Raw genomic sequence first — 18,710 nt, 5'->3', positions numbered from 1 at the left:
GGAGCCACGCTGACCACTGGCGAGACCATTTGTACGTAAGTGAACTGTAACGAAGCTACTACACCTCACAATTCACGTGGCAGAGCTGAGAGGGTACAGAGAAGGATACTCATCGTTCTATAGGATTTTATTAGAAGAGAAGAAGTGGAACCAAATGAACTCTGGTTTCCACTGAAGGATGAGACGCCTGGGCAGCAAACATAACGTTCATGGTGTTTCTGTCTGACGTGCACTCACCCGAATCCTGAAAGTGAAGGGCGGGAACCGAAGGCCTGCTCTCGTCCATGTCAGTCTCCTGCCCGGGTGTGGTCTCAGGTGGGACTCAAGAAAGGCGTGTTTGGAGCCCTGGCTGGTGTAGCTCAGTGGATTGAGCGCGGGCCTGGGAACCAAGCAACCACGGTTCGATTCCCAGTCAGGGCACATGCCTGGGTTGCAGGCCAGTTCTCTCCCTCTCTCTTTCCTTTCTCCTCTAAAGATAAATAAATAAAATCTTTAAAAAAAAAAAAAAGAAGAAAGGCGTGTTTGGAGAGGTCTCCCCACATTCCTCACTTGTCTCTGCCCCGAGTTCTTCGTAGGGACTTTTGAATTTGAGATGACACGGGAGGCTTTGCATATGCCTCAGATCCATGAGGTTTCTCTCCAGTGCAAGAAGAAATGTCTCCTCAAGACGAACGAAGCTTAACAGCTTTCCACACATCTTCTCTTCACGAGGCTTTCTCACCCGTGTGAATTTTCCCATTTCTGTTAAGATACAGGTGTTCATGGAAGACTGTTCCCTGTACAAAACTGCTGGAGTTCCCTTCCAATATGGCTTCTTTATTAACTCAGTATTTTGAGAATAAAACTTTCTTTGAGTTCCTTTTATTCTAGAGGGCTCTCAGCTGTTTCAGCTGTGTTTTTCTTTTTCTTTTTAAAGGCTTTATTTATTTATATTTAGAGAGAGGGGAAAGGAGGGAGAAAGAGAAGGAGATAAACATCAATGTGTGGTTGCCTCTTGCGCGCCCCCTACTGGGGACCTGGCTTGCGACCCAGGCATGTGCCCAGACTAGTAACCCTTCAGTTCTCAGACCCGGCTCAACCCACTGAGTTACACCAGCCAGGGCTCAGCTGTGCTTCCTTAGATGGCTTTTAAGTCCTGAATGAACGGCGAAGCCTCTTCCACATAACTTGCAGACATAGGGCCTCTCTCCAGTGTGAGTCCTCACGTGTTTGGTCAGGTCTGAGGACTTCCGGAAAGCTTTCCCACACTCCTTACATTTATGGGACTTCTCCGCCAGGTGCCTCGCGAAATGTTTATTGAGGTGCAAGGAGTATCGAAAGGCTTTCCCGCACGTCTCGCATTCATAGGGTTTATCTCCAGTGTGGATTTTCATGTGTTGCATCAGGAAGGAGTGGTAAGCAAAGGTTTTCCTGCAGTCTTCACACTTGTAGTTCTTCTCTCCGGTCCTGGTACTCCTGTGGGGCTCAGACGCTGCCCCGTGGGCAGAGGTTTTCCCACCTTGGCTGTTCTCATTTTTTGCCTCTGCGGTGTAAGATGGCATCCGCACACCCCGGGGCGAGCTGCCTCGAGAGGTGCTTTCAAATACGTTCAGCGCGAGCGTTTTCTCTTTGACCTGAGTTTCGTCTGTCCCAAGGGCACCGTCTTTGGCGAAGACTGTTTCCGGTAGGTCCCAGCCAGGGACATCAGCACCCGCACACTTTTTATCGTGAAGACGAAGCCCGTGGTTCTGGGCGTCCACCCGTGCGCTGGATTGCGCCTCTGGTGGCGCTGTCTCCCTTGGAGCTGATGGAACGTTCCGCCACCATCCTCTACGGTCCTTGCTGTTTTCAGAGGTTGTGCGGTTACTTGGTGAGACACGACTTGGCTTCCAAGTGTTTGGGGGCCTGTAGTTTCTTGCGGAATCTGCCCGTGAAGGCATGAGCTCGGGGCTCGCTGCAGGGCGCTCCCTCATTTCGGGACGCGCAGGGTCTGGAGCCAGGGACCGGTCCTCCCCTCGGGCAGCTGCGGCGCGAGGCCCTTCCTGCACGAGCTGCCCGCTGGGCTCCCGCGTCCCGGGGCGTTTCCAGTCTCCTCCTGGGGTGGCGCTGTTGCTCTCGAGACGCACTCCGCCGGCTGCACAGCGTGTGGTTGTAGTGAGAATGTCCGGCTGAGAGATGGAGTCTCTGGTTTTAGGCCGAATCGCCCAGTCTGAAACAAAGCAACATAGAAGTTAAATTCTCTGATGAAAGTCAAGGTGGGCTGGAGAGGATGAAACAGGTGAATGCCCACATGGGCTTCTGTTCAAATGTTCGCTCGGATGCAGGAGACAGGCAAATGTGAAAGCAAAGAAAGCGAGAGAAAGCAAACAGAGAGGCCTTAGGACCCTGGGCTGGGTCAGGAGTGTGGCTACGGTTGAGGACCGTGGTTCAGCAAGGACAGCAGGCTGCTCAGAAACGGTCTCCAGCACTGGCTGCTGGGGCTCAGTGGGTTGCCATTGTCCCAAGAACCAAAGGGTCACCAGTTTGAATCCCCAGCAGGGCACATGCCTGGGTTGTGGACCATTCCTGCTTGGCACGTGTGAGAGGCAACTGATCATTGTTTCCCTCCCTCTGTTTTTCCCTCCCTCCCCCCCTCTCTATAAATAAATAAATAAAACTAAAAGAAAAAGAAGAAGAGGAGGAGAACAGAGCTCTGTCCATCATGGGATGACACAACCAGAAATCTGCAAACCAGGCGGCAGAGCTCTCTGGGAGCCAAACTGGCCAGCACCTTGACCTTGAGACATCCCAGCCTCCAGAGTGTGAGCACCAATGCCCATGGCCTGATGCCCAGTCTGTGCTGTTCGGTCCCATCAGTCTGAAAGGAGGAGGAGAGTGTTCATGTGCGATTTTAAAGATGAAGGGGGACAGGTCTTCCTTTGGGAACAAGAGAGGCTATGAGAAGAGGAAGGAGAAGTCAACTTTTCATGCACCCAGTGAAGCTTGCAGAGACAAGCCTCAGCCTTCCTTGCAGATGAAATGGACTTTTAAAAAAACTCAGGGTGAAATTCACGCAACATAATGTTTTCAGGTTTGGCCACCCTGTCAGCTACACCTGGAAGTCATTCTCTTGCATGGGTCATGGGTGCAGAATACGCTGTGGTTTGGATCGAGCACAATCGATTTCTCTGGGCATCTGTTGATGGACAGTGGGGTTCCGCCCACCTTCTGGCTACTGGGCTCCGCCCCTGCTGCACCCCACTTGTAATTCCTTTGGGTCTCTACTATGGAGTGGAATTGCTGGATCATACCGTCATTCTGTATTTCTTTTATTTTAAAATATTTCATTTATTTATTTCTAGAGAGAAGGGAAGGGAGGGAGAAAGAGAGGGAGAGAAATATCCATGTGTGGTTGCCTCTCACGCGCCCCCTACTAAGAACCTGGCCTGCAACCCAGGCATGTGCTCTGACTGGTAGTCGAATCAGTGACCCTTTGCTTCTCAGGCCAGCACTCAATCCACTGAACTACACCAGCCAGGGCTGTATTTCATTTTTCAAGGAACCTCCAGCATGTTTTCCACAGTGGGTGCTAGGAATCTCCAGTTTTCTCTGGAAGGCACCAAAACGCTGGGCCCCGAAGTCACCCATTTAAAGGGTTCCCCAAAGGCTATTACTCACGAGGTGAATAAAATGTCATGCAACGAACAGGGGAAACCCTGCACCTACCACAGCAGTAGCCCTGTCTCTGGAACCCAGCACGCCCTGTCCCCTTCCTCAGCAGCCTCCCGAACGCAGGAGGCGGGGCCGGTCTCTCCTCCAACCCGCAGCCGCGGAGCGCGCAGGGATAACACCCTCTACCTATGCAGGCCAGGTTCCGGAAGTTCTCCAGCATCACGTCTCGGTAAAGATGCTTCTGCTCCAGGTCCAGCAGGCTCCACTCCTCCTTGGTGAAGTTTAATGTCACATCCCCGAAGCTCACCGGGTCCTAAAATTAAACACCTGGCTCAGTTGGGGTGCTTTGAGGAGGAGAGTCGGGTCCCCTCCCAAACGTAACTTGAAATCCTAACCCCCAGGACGTGGGATGTGATCTGATTTGCAAACGGGACTTTTGTCGATGTGAAGGAGCGAAGGTGAGGTTGCACTGGGGTCCGGCGGGCTCCAGAGAAGAGGAAATGTGGTCACACAGAACGAGGCACGTTATACAATGAAATAACAGCGGAAGTGGTGTCGGGAGGAAAGCAAAGGACAGACAGTCTCAGGTTGCATGGAAAATGGTCCTACTTCCTACCTAAAGGCAAATTAGGCACAATGTACCAGACTTTTATGTACATTTATTCCTTGACCCAACATTTGCACTCCTAGGATGGTATTACCACCATGTCCTGGTCAAAAAGCCAAAAATGACAGATACATACATTTATTTCTTTAAGGTGATTTCTGACAGCCAATGAGTGAAAACCACCGCAAATGTTCAATAACAGGGATTGCTTAAAAGTCTGTGCCGCAGCCCTGGTTGGTGGGGCTCAGTGGATTGAGCACCAGCCTGTGAACCAAAAGGTCACCAGTTCGATTCCCAGTCAGGGCACATGCTTGGGTTGCAGGCTAGGTCCCCAGTAGGGGGCGCACAGGAGGCGGCCACACATTGCTGTTTCTCTCCCTCTCTTTCTCCCTCCTTTCTGCTCTGTCTAAAGTAAATAAATAAAGTCTTTAAAAAAGAAAAGAAAGGGAAGCAGACCTCTCTCCAGGTGACCTGGCTGCTAAAAGCAGTATTACCATTCTTCTTACAAATATTTCATATTCACTGCAGGATCAGGCAAAGGGATTAAGTTAATGTCAGGAAGCAAGCTTTTTCGTCTAAGAAGGATTCAACTACAAAGTGAAGAAAGTTTTTAAAAGTCAGCTTCATGGAAGGTTATCAGCATGCACACACGACCAGTCTATGCAAAGAAAATGGTTTGAGGGGAAGCATTTGAGATCTCGCTCTGGTGGCATGTCACCAGTTCGGCTCAAGTAAACTCTTAAACAAATAAAAATAAATAAATAAAAAGATTAGGAGGATGTGTAAGCAGGAGGCAAAGAGAAATGGCTGATCCAGGAGTCGGAAATATGAAATGGGAGTCGGAAGTATCTTGCGGTGCCAGAAGGCAGAGACATCGTCTTAGAACATGTCAAGTGGATGTGGATGGTGTGATCAGTGGGTTGGGCAACTCTCCGTGGACTGTAAGTTCGCTGGTTCGATTCCCAGTCAGGGCATATAGTGGGCCAGGCCCAGGTCCCCAAGTGGGGGCATGCAAGAGGTAACCAACTGATGTTTCTTTCCCTCTCTCTCTTCTTCCCTACCCCTCTCTGAAAATAAATAAATGAAGAAGAGAGAAAGGGTGTAAGTGGTCAAGGCCAAAGCTTTTGAATGGCCCAATTTCAAATATCCTGAAGAACAAAATCTCAACTGGTTGAATACACTGAATACTAAAAGCACATGAACTCAGAAAGGGAGCTGATATGGGATGAAAGACCATTTCTCACTGCTGGGTGCAGCTCAGTCCTTAATCTGAAACTCAGTCAATAAAGACAATGATCAGAACTCCAGGTAAAAACCTAGAAGAAATGATTACACTGAAAAGCCAGCATTTTGCAACTCAAATGAAATAACTCATCCAGAAACAAACACTCATGGCTGCTAAGACACGTCGATGTTTTACATAATGGCAACTGGTTGCCTCTCACACGCCCCCTACTGGGGACCTGGCGTGCAACCCAGGCATGTGCCCTGACTGGGAATCGAACCACAACCCTTTGGTTAGCAGGCCGGCGCTCAATCCACTGAACTACACCAGTCAGGGCTCAAAAAAATTTTTTAAAGATTTTATTTATTTATTTTTAGAGAGAGGGGAAGGGAGGGAGAAAGAGAGGGAGAGAAACATCAATGTGTGGTTGCCTCTTGAATTCCCCCACTGAGAACCTGGCCTGCAACCCAGGCATGTGCTCTGACTGGGACTCAAACCAGTGACCTTTTGGTTCACAGGCCAGCACTCAATCCAGTGAGACACACCAGCCAGGGCTCCATAGGTCTAACTTTCATCCACACACAGACCCACAACTGGAACCAACGGTCAAGGTCATGAACAAAAGGGAGGCAAGTTCCTGTGAGACTATGAAACCTGAAAGAGAAACGTCACTTACACAGCATGTGAGCACCCTGGTTGAAAGAAATCTAATTCTAAAGTGTATTTTTGGTAGAAATGTGAAATATGAACTCCAACCAGGTGGATTATGAACTTTATTTTTTCAAAGCCATGCAAATGGCTGATTCCTTAATGAGGACCCGCATGTTAATGATATTATTTTAAAATTTGACCTGAAGAAGAGAAAAAGTAGAAAAATTTGACTTGTATAAAGTGTAATGTATTTTCATCTTTATAAAATTTCTTATTACATATTAAGCAAACTTGGTTTAAAACTTTATTATATTTAGCCCTGGCCAGGTGGCTCAGTTGGTTGGAGTATTGGCTCTGTACAGCAAAAGCTTGCAGGTTCAATCCCCGGTCGGGGCTCACACCTAGGTTGTGGGTCCACTCACTGATCAGGGCACATAAGGGTGCAACTGATCAATGTTTGTTTTTTCTCTCTCTTTCTTATCAATAAAACATATCCTGATACAAGGATTTTTAAAAATTAAGAACGAAACAACAAAAGCACTTTTTTGTTTACTCTGCCATGTAATCTTACAGCCAATACACTCTTTCCAAAGCTCAGAAATGCAAAAGAGTTTCCTCAGCGTTGAGGTTAAATTATGGAAAGCGTCAAATGCACTGTACAGTGAGGGAAGTAAAAGCGAGGCCCTGGCGCACCATTCACCCAGCTTCCACACACGGTCCGTCTTCCATGTCTTCCAGATGGCCTGACTTTTCATTCTTAAACACTGCCATTGTCTATCTCCATAGCATGAGGGGTCTTTGAAAAATACGATCACATTTTCACGTTGAGCAGCGCTGGCAGTCGCTTTTATAGAATGAAACATCTAGTCCATTTCCAAAACCAGACCTACACAGGTGTTCAATTGCTTAAGCCTTTTACAATCTATGATCATCCCTTATCCTTCTATTCGCTATAGAGGAGTGTGCAAGGAGCTCACTGCCATGAAATAAAGGTGCCTTGAAAAGCTATCCAAGGATCTATAGAAACCGTTACTTCTGGGTGGCCGGGAGCTGTGAGTAGGGTGTGCAAAGGCAGGATGGGGGATTTCAAGGTTTGCCCTGATCGTCTTCACTTTTTAAACACATTGATCTGTTACATATTAAAAAAAAAAAAAAAACCGAAAACCAAAAAACAGCCCTGGCTGGTGTGGTTCAGTGGATTGAGCACCAGCCTGTGAACCAAAGGGTCGCTGGTTCAATTCCCAGTCAGGTCACATGCCTGGGTTGTGGGGCAGGGTCCCCAGTTGGGGGACGGGTGAGAAGCAACCGACTGATGTTTCTCTCACACGTCGCTGTTTCTCTCTTTCTCCCTCCCTTCCCCTCGCTCTAAAAAGAAATAAAATCTTTACAAAAGAATAACTGTGGCATTCAGTTATTAAATGCTTGGGGACAAAACTAGAGTCGTAGGGGGGAGAATGTGGGTTTTCCCCAGAATGTATCAGGGGGAAACCTTAGACCGAGAGTGAGTGTGTTGCAAAGTCAGAAATTTTTTTTCTAAAGATTTTATTTATCGTTAGAGGGGAAGGGAAGGAGAGAGGGAGAGAAATATCAGTGTGTGGTTGCCTCTCGTGAGTCCCCTGCTGGGAACTGGCCTGCAACCCAGGCATGTGCCCTGACTGGGAATCAAACCGCAATTGTGTGGTTTGCAGGCCTGCGCTCAATCTACCGAGCTACACCAGCCAGGGCAGAAAGGTTTTTTTTTCCCCCCTTTTTTCTACTGTTTTAACTCATTGAAGAAACTTGGTCCCTAACAGTCATGGCCTACTCTATGGTGAACGCAGGCAGTCTGGCTTCCTCACCCGGAGGCCTGGGCAACTAGGGCAGCAGTTTCCCGGGGCCTTGAGGACGGGCCTGATAAGCGGTGTTCTCACAGCCTTGACCATGGATTCGACAGTCCGTTCCCCCGGCCTTGAGCCGGCCCGCATGCGCAGAATGAAGTTCCGTTGTAGATTCCTGCCAGCTTTGCCTACATTGTTGTTTATGTTTCTATTTTGTACCTTATTTTTACAATTTTTAGGAAAGATTTTATTTATTTATTTTTAGAGAGAGGGGAAGGGAGAGAAACATCAATGAGTGCTTGCTTCTCGCACGCCCCCTACTGGGGATCCTGACCCATAACCCAGGCACGTGCCCTGACTGCGAATAGAATCGGCGACCCTCTGGTTTGCAGGCTGGCGCTCCAGCCACACCAGCCAGGGCTGTATTTTAATATATAAGGCAGTTGGACTTCCCACTGAGAGAGAGGGGACAGGTGACGTGCTGTGTGACACTCAGTGACACGCAGGGGGCACACAGCTTGCGTGGACCGCCCATCCTGGAAGAAGGGCTTGGTCAAGTGTCCCCCTGTGAACATTCTTCCCTCTGCCAACCTGCCCAGTTTCGAACAGCGGCTACACACCCGCCTACAACGTGGCTGCTGGACCTCATATCGGTAAGAAAGGAACTGGCCACTCCCGCCTGGGGCATCTAAGTCCCTGATACAGAAGCACAGTGACAGATAAGGGGTTTGGAGGGCAGCATCCACAGCTATCAAGAGTTTGTGGTTTCCAAGGAAACAGCCAGCTGGGGATGATAAACCCTCACTGAAATTTGCACTGTCCCCCAATCCTGTAACCAATGACCCGCACCCTTCCTCTCTCTGGCAGGCTCCTCTGGGGTGCGGCCTCCCCTGCTCGCAATAAACCAGTACAGCGGGGGCCCCAGTCTCGTCCCCCGCGATCTCGGGTGTGTCAGTGTGGGACGACGGGAACGAGGGAAAAGACACATCTGGCGGTGACTCCCCTGCCACCCTCCTTCAGCTTGTCCTTTTAAAAACTCCCTCTGGGGGTGGGGGGTCTCCGTTCACCAAAGAGAAGGATGTGCCCGTCTGACTGTGGAAGAAAAGGAGGCCTCGTACTTACCCCGACAAGCTCAGGGGAGGCCAGCGTGGCGGCCTTACAAACTCAGAGACCCGAAGTGACCACCACAGGGGAGTCTGCAAGGAAATACTTCCTACTCCACCAGACCAGAAGCTGTTCCAACCTTTGTGCTCCTGGAGGGACGGGGCACCGTCACGATGGAACCTGAGGCTTTGCACCCCAGGGGGAGATGCCGGCCGCCCAGGACACAGCTGAAAGAACGGGGCAGCTTTTATCCGGTAAACTGTTCCCTGAATTCCAAACCCCTTACTCGCACTTTTCCTTGTCCAAGAAACTCCAACCAAACTCAAACCTCCGAGCCCTTTCTCTAGAAGAACCCAGGCCGCAGCCTTTCTGACTGCCTGGAATTTTCCAGCTCACCCCAGTGCAACCGACTCCGACGCTTGCACGCTTTTTGGGATTCAACTAAGTAACACAGTCCCGCCCGGGTCAGGGGCGTTTTGCAAGGTTGCAGCAAACCCCACTGCACCCCACGCCCCGGTGAAGGTTGAATTCAGAGCTCAACAAGTGGGCGGCTCCTGGCTTCCCTTCTCCTCCCCCGCGGAGAGGGACTTTGGCAGAGGGCTGCTGGCAACTCCTCAACCCGCCCCGCCCCGGGCGTGGGCGACACCCCAGCGGGCACAGCACACGCTCACCATTTCAGCAGCACCAGCTCCTGCTGCAGCGCAAGAAGCAGCTCGTTCCAGGTGCGATAGGGCTGCCGACCGGCCGACCAGAGCTCTGGGGCTGTACAAACAAGAATAATCCAATAAACCATTAATACATTTTTTCCCCTTTCCCCAGGAGGGACCCGGGGCAGAGGGGCGCCCTGCCCAGGAATTCCGTTTTCGCTGCCAGGGTCCCTCATCAAAGTGGAAGGGTCAGGGAGTTCTCCGGAGGAGGACCAGACCCCTCAGAGTGCAGGGTCCGACCTGGCGGGGGGTACTTTTGCACCGCCCCAGGCGCCCCTGATCCTGGGAGGTGTGGGACATTCCAGCGTCCGGCTTGCCTCCCAGTCTTGGACCCCCGCTTTCTCCTCCTCCAGCCTTGTGACCTGCCCCAGGGACACTGAATTCGTCCCCCCAGAACTTTAGGTATTTATATTCTAAATGCCCTGTGGGCATCGTTTCTTCTCTGGGGACTTTATACAATGAACTCCCCCCCACCCCCAGCGAAGTCCCTGAGCGGCTGAACTACTCGGACTTTATCAGGGACAAGTGTCCTGGCGGCAGGCTCCGTGATACCCCTTGCTTGGCTGTGATATCAAAAATAATTTCAGTCTTAAAACTTGAGACAAAGAAATTACACTCCCTCCCCACAGGCCCATAGCCTCCTCCCTTACCAACATCACTCATCAAAATGCTACTTTTTTTTTTTCAACCAGAGACGAACCTATATTGACACATCATAGAAGTCCGTGGTTTACCTGAGGGTTTACTCTCAGTGTTGTGTCTTGTATGGCTTTGGACAAACGCATAGTGACATACATATCATTATAGTGTCGTACTCCCTAAACACACTCTGTGCTCTGCCCATTCATTTCTAAATGAAAACTGTGTATTTTTTTAAGTCCCGACTCCCTGTGGCCTTCCCGACCTCCTCCGCCCCTGGCAACCTCTCCTCAGTGCTACGAATTGGACTATTCTTCATACCTCATGGAAGCACGATCATACGATCTTCATTCTTTCGTGTCTGGTTTATTTCACCTGTCAACCGATGGTCACTGGCACCCCTTCGACTGCCACAAGACCTACCAATTTCGGGTGCAGTTGAATCAGCTCAATAATGAGACAGCACGGTTGTGAGATGGCACCCCCTACAAGGTGTCCCTGAGACGAGATGTCCCTCCTGTGCCACTCCAGGCCACCCTGGCCAGCTCCGGCCAGATGGTCCCCTGGGAAACACAGTCTCCAGTCTTGGGTGAAATGAGACACTGTTCTACCTGGGGGCTGACTTATATGGCTAGAAGTCTCTGTCCCTGGTCCCCTATTGGTCTGCTCTCATGCAAATGAGGACTCCATATTCTCACCATTTAATTGGTCCAAAAAGTACTGTCCTGATTGGACAGAGTGAAGCTGACCTCATTGGTTGGTAGGGATGCTAATGAGGATACAACTGCACAGGTCTGATTGGACAGAGAAAGTCTGAGTCCTTTGGTTGAAATACAGTTCTGGGAATTCCTTTATAAGGGTTGGTTTGGGGCGGGAGCACAGTGCAGGCCAGCGGTTTATTTTGTTTATTTTTAAAAAAACTTTTAAATATATTTTATTGATTACACTATTACAGTTGTCCCATTTCCCCCCCTTTATTCTCCTCTGCCCTGTACACCTGTTCCCAACAGCATTACCCCCACCTTAGTTCATGTCCATGAGTCAGACATATAAGTTCTTTGGCTTCTCCATTTTCTGTACTGTTCTTAACCCCCTCCCCCCCGGTTTATTTTCTACCTACTTCTATGCTTCTTATTTCGAGTATCTTTTCCCCCATTTTCCTACTTCCCCCTCTCCACTGATAACCTTCCATGTGATCTGCATTTCTGTGCTTCTGTTCCTGTTCTAGTTGTTGGCTTAGTTTGTTTTTTGTTTTTGTTTTAGGTGTGGTTGTTAATAATTGTGAGTTTGTTGTCATTTTACTGTTCATATTTTTATCTTCTTTTTCTTAAATAAATCCCTTTTACATTTCATGTAATAATGGCTTGGTGATGATGAACTCCTTTACTTTTTATCTTGTCTGGGAAGCCCTTTCTCTGCCCTTCCATTCTAAGTGAAAGCTTTGCTGGATAGGGCAATCTTGGATGTCGGTCTTTGCCTTTCATGACTTTGACTACTTCTTTCCAGTCCCTTCTCGGCAGGCTGGCAGTTTAGCGCAGGCTTCTCCAGGAGAGGTGGCTTGTGTGGGAGGTCCCCGTCTAGCAATTTATACTCAGCATTGAAAGGGGAGCCCAGTTAGGCACCAGAGCCCTTCTCAACAGGTGCATTCACTTTCCAGGTCAATACATTTCACATCATGTCTCCAAGGTTCATCTACATTGAGGCATATACAAGTAGTCTATTCCTTTTTTTCCCAGATGGGGAATTTTACTGGCAACTTCTCGGTTTGCAGAACGATGCCTCGCCAGTCAGGGGGCTAGTCCATTCCTTTTTATGGCTGAATAATATTACGTTTCTATCCATTCACCCATCCATGAACCTGTGGGTTGTTTCACCTTTTGGCTGCTGTGAGTTATGCTGCTATGAACAGTGGTGTACAAAAGCACCAGGTTTTCCTGAAATTAGTATTTTTATGGTATAATTTATTTTAAGGATTTTCCCTTCCACTCTTTGGTATCATTATAATTAAATTGCACTGCCAGTAATCACTATAATTGCATTTTTTAATCCTGTCTGACAAACTTCATCTTTGAATTGGAGTCAATCCATTCATATTTAATGTAATTAGTGATAAAACTGTATTTAAATTTTTGACTTCCAAAACAAAAGTTATTTTACCAGCAAAATGGGTTTATTTGGGGATAGCAAGGAATTGCAATTCAAGGCAAGCAAACTGTAAGTAAAAGCCATAGACGAATCCAAGAAACAATGAAGAAAATTTTTTTATGGAGAAAAAAGAAATTGGGAGGGGTTGTTTTGAAAGAAAGCCTGTTGGGGAAAAGTGAGAATTCAGGGAGATGGTGGTTTGTCATTGGCTGAGCTGCTGTGGGAGGCAATTTTTTTTTTTACAATGTACACCTTCTCCTGTTGGGGCCCATAAGTGATGATTCTTTCATGGAGGAATCTTCAGCCTGTAATTGACAATTCTTCCTGTAATTGACAGGGAGTGGTGCCAGGAGAGCTGCCCCTTCTGGCCTCCCAACTCCATTTTAGTGAATCTTCCCTTTATTAATTTTCACAAATTAATAAAATCTGCCACTTTACCATTTATTTTATATCTTTCCATATTCTCTACTATTTATTGTATATGTTTCCTTATTGTTTGGTGTTCCTTTAGTTCTACTTCTTACCTACTTTTGGGTTATTCCATGATCCTCTAAGTTAGTCAATCTTAAATTTTTTTCCAGGAGTTGCCACGGTGCACGGTGGACTGCGGTGTCTTAGAGCCCTGTGGCCATGGGGCTGGACAGTGGCTGTGGCTGCTGGTGCAGCAGCACCTGGAAAAGTATTAAATGTTGAGGAAAAGTTGGATTTCATCCTATTGTCATCAGAAAGATACTTTCAGGACTTCCGGTCAAGATGGAGGCATAGGTGAACACACTTTGCCTCTTTGCACAACTGCAGAAAAAAAAAATATATAACCAAGCCTCACAACAAATAACACCCAGAATGGTCAGAAAATCGAGCTGGATGGAAGTCTGACAACCAAGCATTTAAAGAAGACACATTCATCCAGGTGCCTTTTCTACAAGAGGCCACTCTACTAAGACATGGAGTCAAAGCAGCTCTACCTGCTCTGTTTCTATACAGAAACAAACACAGGGAGGCCACCAAATTGAGGAGACAGAGAAACATGGCCCAAATAAAAGAACAGAACAAAACCCCAGAAAAAAACCGAAATGAAATGGAGATAGCCAACCTAACAGATGCAGAGTTCAAAACAGTGGTCATCAGGATGCTCAGAGAACTCACTGAGTACGGCAACAACATAAGGGAAGAAATGATGGTTACACTAGTGAAATAAAGAAAATTCTACAGGGAACTAACAGCACAGAGGATGAAGCCAGAATTTAAATCAATGATATGGAACATAAGGAAGAAATAAGCATTCAACCAGAACATCAAGAAGAAAATAGAATTCAAAAAATGGGGACAGTATAAGGTGCCTCTGGGACATCTCCAAATATACCAACATCTGAATTACAGGGGTGCCAGAGGGAGAAGTGGAAGAGTAAGAAATTAAAAACTTACTTGAAAAAATAATAAAGGAAAACTTCCCTAATTTGGTGAAGGAAATAGACAGATGAGTCCAGGAAGCACAAAGTCCCAAACACATTGGACCCAAAGAGGACCACACCAGGACACGTCATAATTAAAATGCCAAAGTTTAAGAATAAAGAGAGAATCTTAAAAGCAGTGACAGAAAAGCAGAGAGTTACCTACAAAGGAACTCCCATAAGACTATCAGCTGATTTCTCAAAAGAAACTTTGCAGGCTAGAAGGGACTGGCAAGAAGTATTCAAAGAGATGAAAATCAAGGACCTACACCAAGATGACTCTATCCAGCAAAGCAATATTTAGAATGGAAGGACAGATAAAGTGCTTCCCAGACAAGGTAAAAACTAAAGGAGTTCATCACTACCAAGCCATTATTACAGGAAATGTTAAAGAGACTTATTTAAGAAAAAGAAGAAGACCAAAACTATAAACATTAAAATGGCAAACAAATTCACAACTATCAACCACTGAATCTAAAAAAGCAAACTAAGCCAACAACCAGAACAGGAACAGAATCACAGAAATGGAGACCACATGGAGGGTTATCAGTGGGGAAGGGAAGGGGGGAGAATGGAGAAAAAGGTAGAGGGAATAAGAAGCATAAATGGTAGATACAAAATAGACAGGAGGAAGTTAAGAATAGTATAGGAAATGGAGAAGTCAAAGAACTTATAAGCACGACCCATGGACATGAACAAATTGGGGGGGGATTGCTGTAGAGAATTGGGGTACTGGCAGAGGGGGGCAAAGGGGAAAATTGGGACAACTATAATAGCATAATCAATAAAATATATTTTTTTTCAGAAATCACCCTACAGGTCTCAAAATGAATTCTTGACACAAATATCTAGTATGCAATGATAATTTTACTACAGTGAAGACAATGTAAAGATCATTACAATCTATTGTATTTTGAAGTAGTATGTGTTATAAATCTGATAGAATGGTATCATTGCTATTTTATAAAATATTAATTTATATTTATATTTACTTATTTTTCCCATTGCTATTTTTGTTCTTTCTTTTTTTAAAATTTTTTTATTGATTATGCTGTTACAGTTGTTCTATTCCCCCTTTATTCTCCTCCACCCTACCCCTCATCCCCACCATTACCCCCCTTTAATTTATGACCGTGTGTCTCAAGTCCTTTAGATTCTATATTTCCCATGCTATTCTTGCCCCCCGTCTATTTTCTATCTACTGTCTATGCTACTTATTTTCTGTACCTTCTCCACCCTTTTCCTCCTCAGACTCCCCTGTTGCTAACCCTCCTTGAGATCTTCATTTCTATGTTTCCACTCCTGATCTAGCTGTCCTTGTAGTTTGCTTTTGTTTTAGGTGTGGTTGTTAATAACTGTGAGTTTGCTGTCCTTTCACTGTTCATGTTTCTTTATCTTCTTTTTCTTAGATAAGTCCCTTTAACATTTCATATAATAAGGGCTTGGTGATGATGAACTCCTTGAATTTGATCTTATCTGAGAAGCACTTTATCTGTCCTTCCATTCTAAATGAAAGTTTTGCTGGATAGAGCAATCTTGGTTGTAGGTCTTTGGATTTCATGACTTGGAATACCTCTTTCCAGCCCCTTCTTGCCTGTAAGGTCTCTTTTGAGAAATCTGCTGACAGTCTGATGGGGACTCCTTTGTAGGTGACTGTCCCCTTAGCTCTTGCTGCTTCTAGGATTCTCTCCTTCATTTAAATTTTGGCTAATATAATTATGATGTGCCTTGGTGTGTTCCTTCTTGGGTCCAACTTCTTTGGGACTCTCTGAGCTTCCTGGATTTCCTGGAAGTCTATTTCCTTTGCCAGATTGGGGAAATTCTCCTTTATTATTTGTTCAAATAAGTTTTCCACTGGTGGCTGTGCCTTTCCCCCTTCTGGTACCCCTATAATTCGGATGTTGGAGCGTTTAAAGATGTCCTGGAGGTTCCTAAGACTCTCCTCATTTCTTTGAATTCTTGCTTTTTGACTCTTTTCTGTTTGGCCATTATTTGTTTTCTTCTGGTCCACTCCATTGATTTGAGTCCCAGTTTCCTTTTCATTGCTATTGGTGTCCTGTGCAATTCCATTCATTTCAATTAGTTTTGCCTTCATATATTTGTCTAATTTGTGGCTATAATCAACCAGTTCTGTGAGGATCCTGATCACCAGTGTTTTAAACTGTGCGTCTGAGAGTTTTGCTATTTCTTCATTGCTTAGATTTATAGGCTCTGGGGCTTTGAGCTCTTCTTGAGCCATTTTTTTGGTCTGTTCGCGCTCTTTAAGTGTGAGGAGCAGCGCCTTGTACTCCCAGGTCGCTGGGTTGTGACGCTATATGTGGGGGCGTGGCCAGAGCGGGGAAATGGCGGCCCCCTCTGCTGTTTCTCGCAGCTGGGTGAGGAGCAGCGCCTTAGGTGGTTCACCTGGGCCGGGCCACTCAGAGTCGCTGGGTTATGATGCTGCATGTGGAGGTGGGGTCAGAGCAGGGAAATGGCGGCGCCCTCCCGGCAGCTTGCTGTGGGGACCCGCTGGGTTCCGGTCCAATCGCCCACTCCCTCGCTTGTCTATCCACGCACAAATGTGTGACCACAGTCAACCTGCAGCCCTGCTCCCTTGCTGTTTCCCCCCAAGCCACTCGCTTGGTCGCTCGCTCGTTCCAACCCTGCGCCTGGATTCTGTGCGTCTGGATTCCACGCTCCTGAGTCCGTCTGACCGAGTTTTCCTGTGCAACCCCGCTCCGCCAGCTGCTGGTTTCGCCCCTCTTACCGGTCAGGCTGAAGAATTTGTTGTTAACAGACTTCTGAAAAGTTCAATTTTCTGTGTTCTGGCTGTGTTTTTTTTTTTTAACATTAAATTTTATTTAGTTACTTTTCAAGTACATTTTTTTAAAATCTATTTCTCCCATCCCACCCGCCCCCCCGGCTGTGTTTTCTGTTGCTAATATTTAGTTGTCTCTAAACTTAGTTGTGTGAGAAGGCACGGCATATCCACCTATGCCTCCATCTTGGCGGAAGTCCCTATTTTTGTTCTTTCTGCATTTCTGCTCCCATCTGTAATTATTTTTCTTCTTTTTTTCCTTTTGTGTAGGGCAGCTTGTGGTAAGTTCTGTCAATTTTTTATCTTAAAACGATTTATTTCATTTATTTTCTAAAGGGCATTTTTACTGGGTATAGAATTCTATTGTTTCAAGTTTTATTTTTTTATTGTATTTCTCCACTAGTATTTTAGTCCCTTTATAGAATTTTAGATTGGCATTGTCTCCCCAACACTTTGAAGACATCATTCTGCGTTTTCTCTGTAGTCCAGTATGCTATTCGGAACTCAGCTGTTGTAATTTTTAAAAGATGTATTTATTTATTTATTTTTAGAGAGGAAGGGAAGGAGAAAAAGTGGGAGAGAAACATCAGTGTGTGGTTGCCTCATGCGCGCCCCCTACTGGGGACCTGGCCTGCAACCCAGGCATGTGTCCCGGCTGGGAGTTGAACCAGCCACTTTTAGGTTCAAAGGCCAGCGCTCAAGCCACTGAGTCACACCAGCCAGGGTTATAAGGAAGCTTTTAATCTCATCTTTACCCCAGACTTTGTTGGTCTTGGCAGGAAGGTAGGACTCCTGTGGGCACCCACGTGGCCACTCATCCGGGGCAAACCTGCAGGTGAGAAGGAATTAAAGCCAGGGGTGTCCCACCTTTGGCGTCTCTGGGCCACGCTGGAAGAGAAAGAGTTGTCTTGGGCCACACAGTAAATAACACAAACACTAACGAAAACTGATGAACAACAACAACAAAAGGTTTTAAGTACAATTACGATTTTGTGTTGGGCCACATGCAACCCATGGGCTGCGGGTTGGATGCCCCTGAAACTCTCTGGGCAGCCCAAGACCCCTGCAGGGTGCTGGGAGCCAGGGAGCAGGAGTAAAAGCCTCAGCTTCCCATCCTCTGCTGGGACAATTCTGAGTACATTCTAGGAGGTTCCTCAAAGACGCCTCCAAATTAGTATGGCATAGCTACCAAAATGGGGACAAGTTCAATATTCCAGTCTTGGATTGACGTTTTCTTTCCTACTTAATTTTTCGCAGTCCCCTGCCATCTATCCCCTCGGACTTCTTCCCCAGATAAACTACCTGCGCACAAGCCCTTTCTGGGGACCCAGAGCGAAAACTGGAGCGTTCCAGGGACTTCAGCGGGGCAACGCAACCCTGGGTTTAGGGCTGCGCTCAGAGCGTTAAAAAATGTTCCTCTTGCGACCTCTAGTGGTGGGTGACGGAAATGCTCATCAGGTTATACGACTGGGCAGAAGCCAAAGCTTTGGAGGCTGGCTGGAAACTTGGTGTATCAGGACCTGAATCAATTGCATTGTCAGGCGACACATCCTCATCTTACCCATTTCTTCTGCTCTGCTGCAACCAGCTCAACCCACAGCTATGGCGTCATGGGTTACAGTTCCCTGTTCACTACTTAACAGAGATGGAAAAGCCCGGGTCTGTGCAGCATGCTAGAGTTGAAAGTTTTTGGTTATTGTGTTACACAGCTCTGCTCAGGAATGACCTTGAGAGATGTTGACGGGAAATCCTCTCAGTGGGTCGGCTGTTTTGTAGGACTTTCTGTACTTTGTGGGAGCAGAATGTGTCTGAATTCAAGGCTCTGCATGGATTCCTGGGCACTTCTAAGGGGACTTGCAGCTGGCCAAAGACTCCACCGTAAAAGCGAGGTTAAGAGGAGGGATTTTGGAGGAGAGTATTCAATTCCTGGAAATCGG

At 46.9% G+C, this 18,710-nt stretch overlaps 1 protein-coding gene across 1 annotated transcript; it reads right to left on the bottom strand.

Moving 5' to 3' along the window:
* Positions 1-1,058: 1,058 nt before the first annotated feature.
* Positions 1,059-10,962, bottom strand: ZNF114 (zinc finger protein 114). The gene is made up of 4 exons (XM_053659670.1): positions 10,702-10,962; positions 9,706-9,796; positions 3,817-3,943; positions 1,059-2,188 (listed from the first exon to the last, which is right to left on the bottom strand). Exons 1-4 carry the CDS (start codon positions 10,704-10,706, stop codon positions 1,104-1,106), a joined length of 1,308 nt encoding a protein of 435 aa, XP_053515645.1. The 5' UTR covers positions 10,707-10,962; the 3' UTR covers positions 1,059-1,103.
* Between the last annotated feature and the right edge of the window lie 7,748 nt (positions 10,963-18,710).

The sequence above is a fragment of the Artibeus jamaicensis genome, unplaced genomic scaffold (genome assembly GCF_021234435.1).
Source record: "Artibeus jamaicensis isolate MK-2021 breed Jamaican fruit bat unplaced genomic scaffold, CSHL_Jam_final scaffold_804, whole genome shotgun sequence".
NCBI lineage: Eukaryota > Metazoa > Chordata > Mammalia > Chiroptera > Phyllostomidae > Artibeus > Artibeus jamaicensis.
This window is presented reverse-complemented; position numbering and strand designations above follow the sequence as displayed.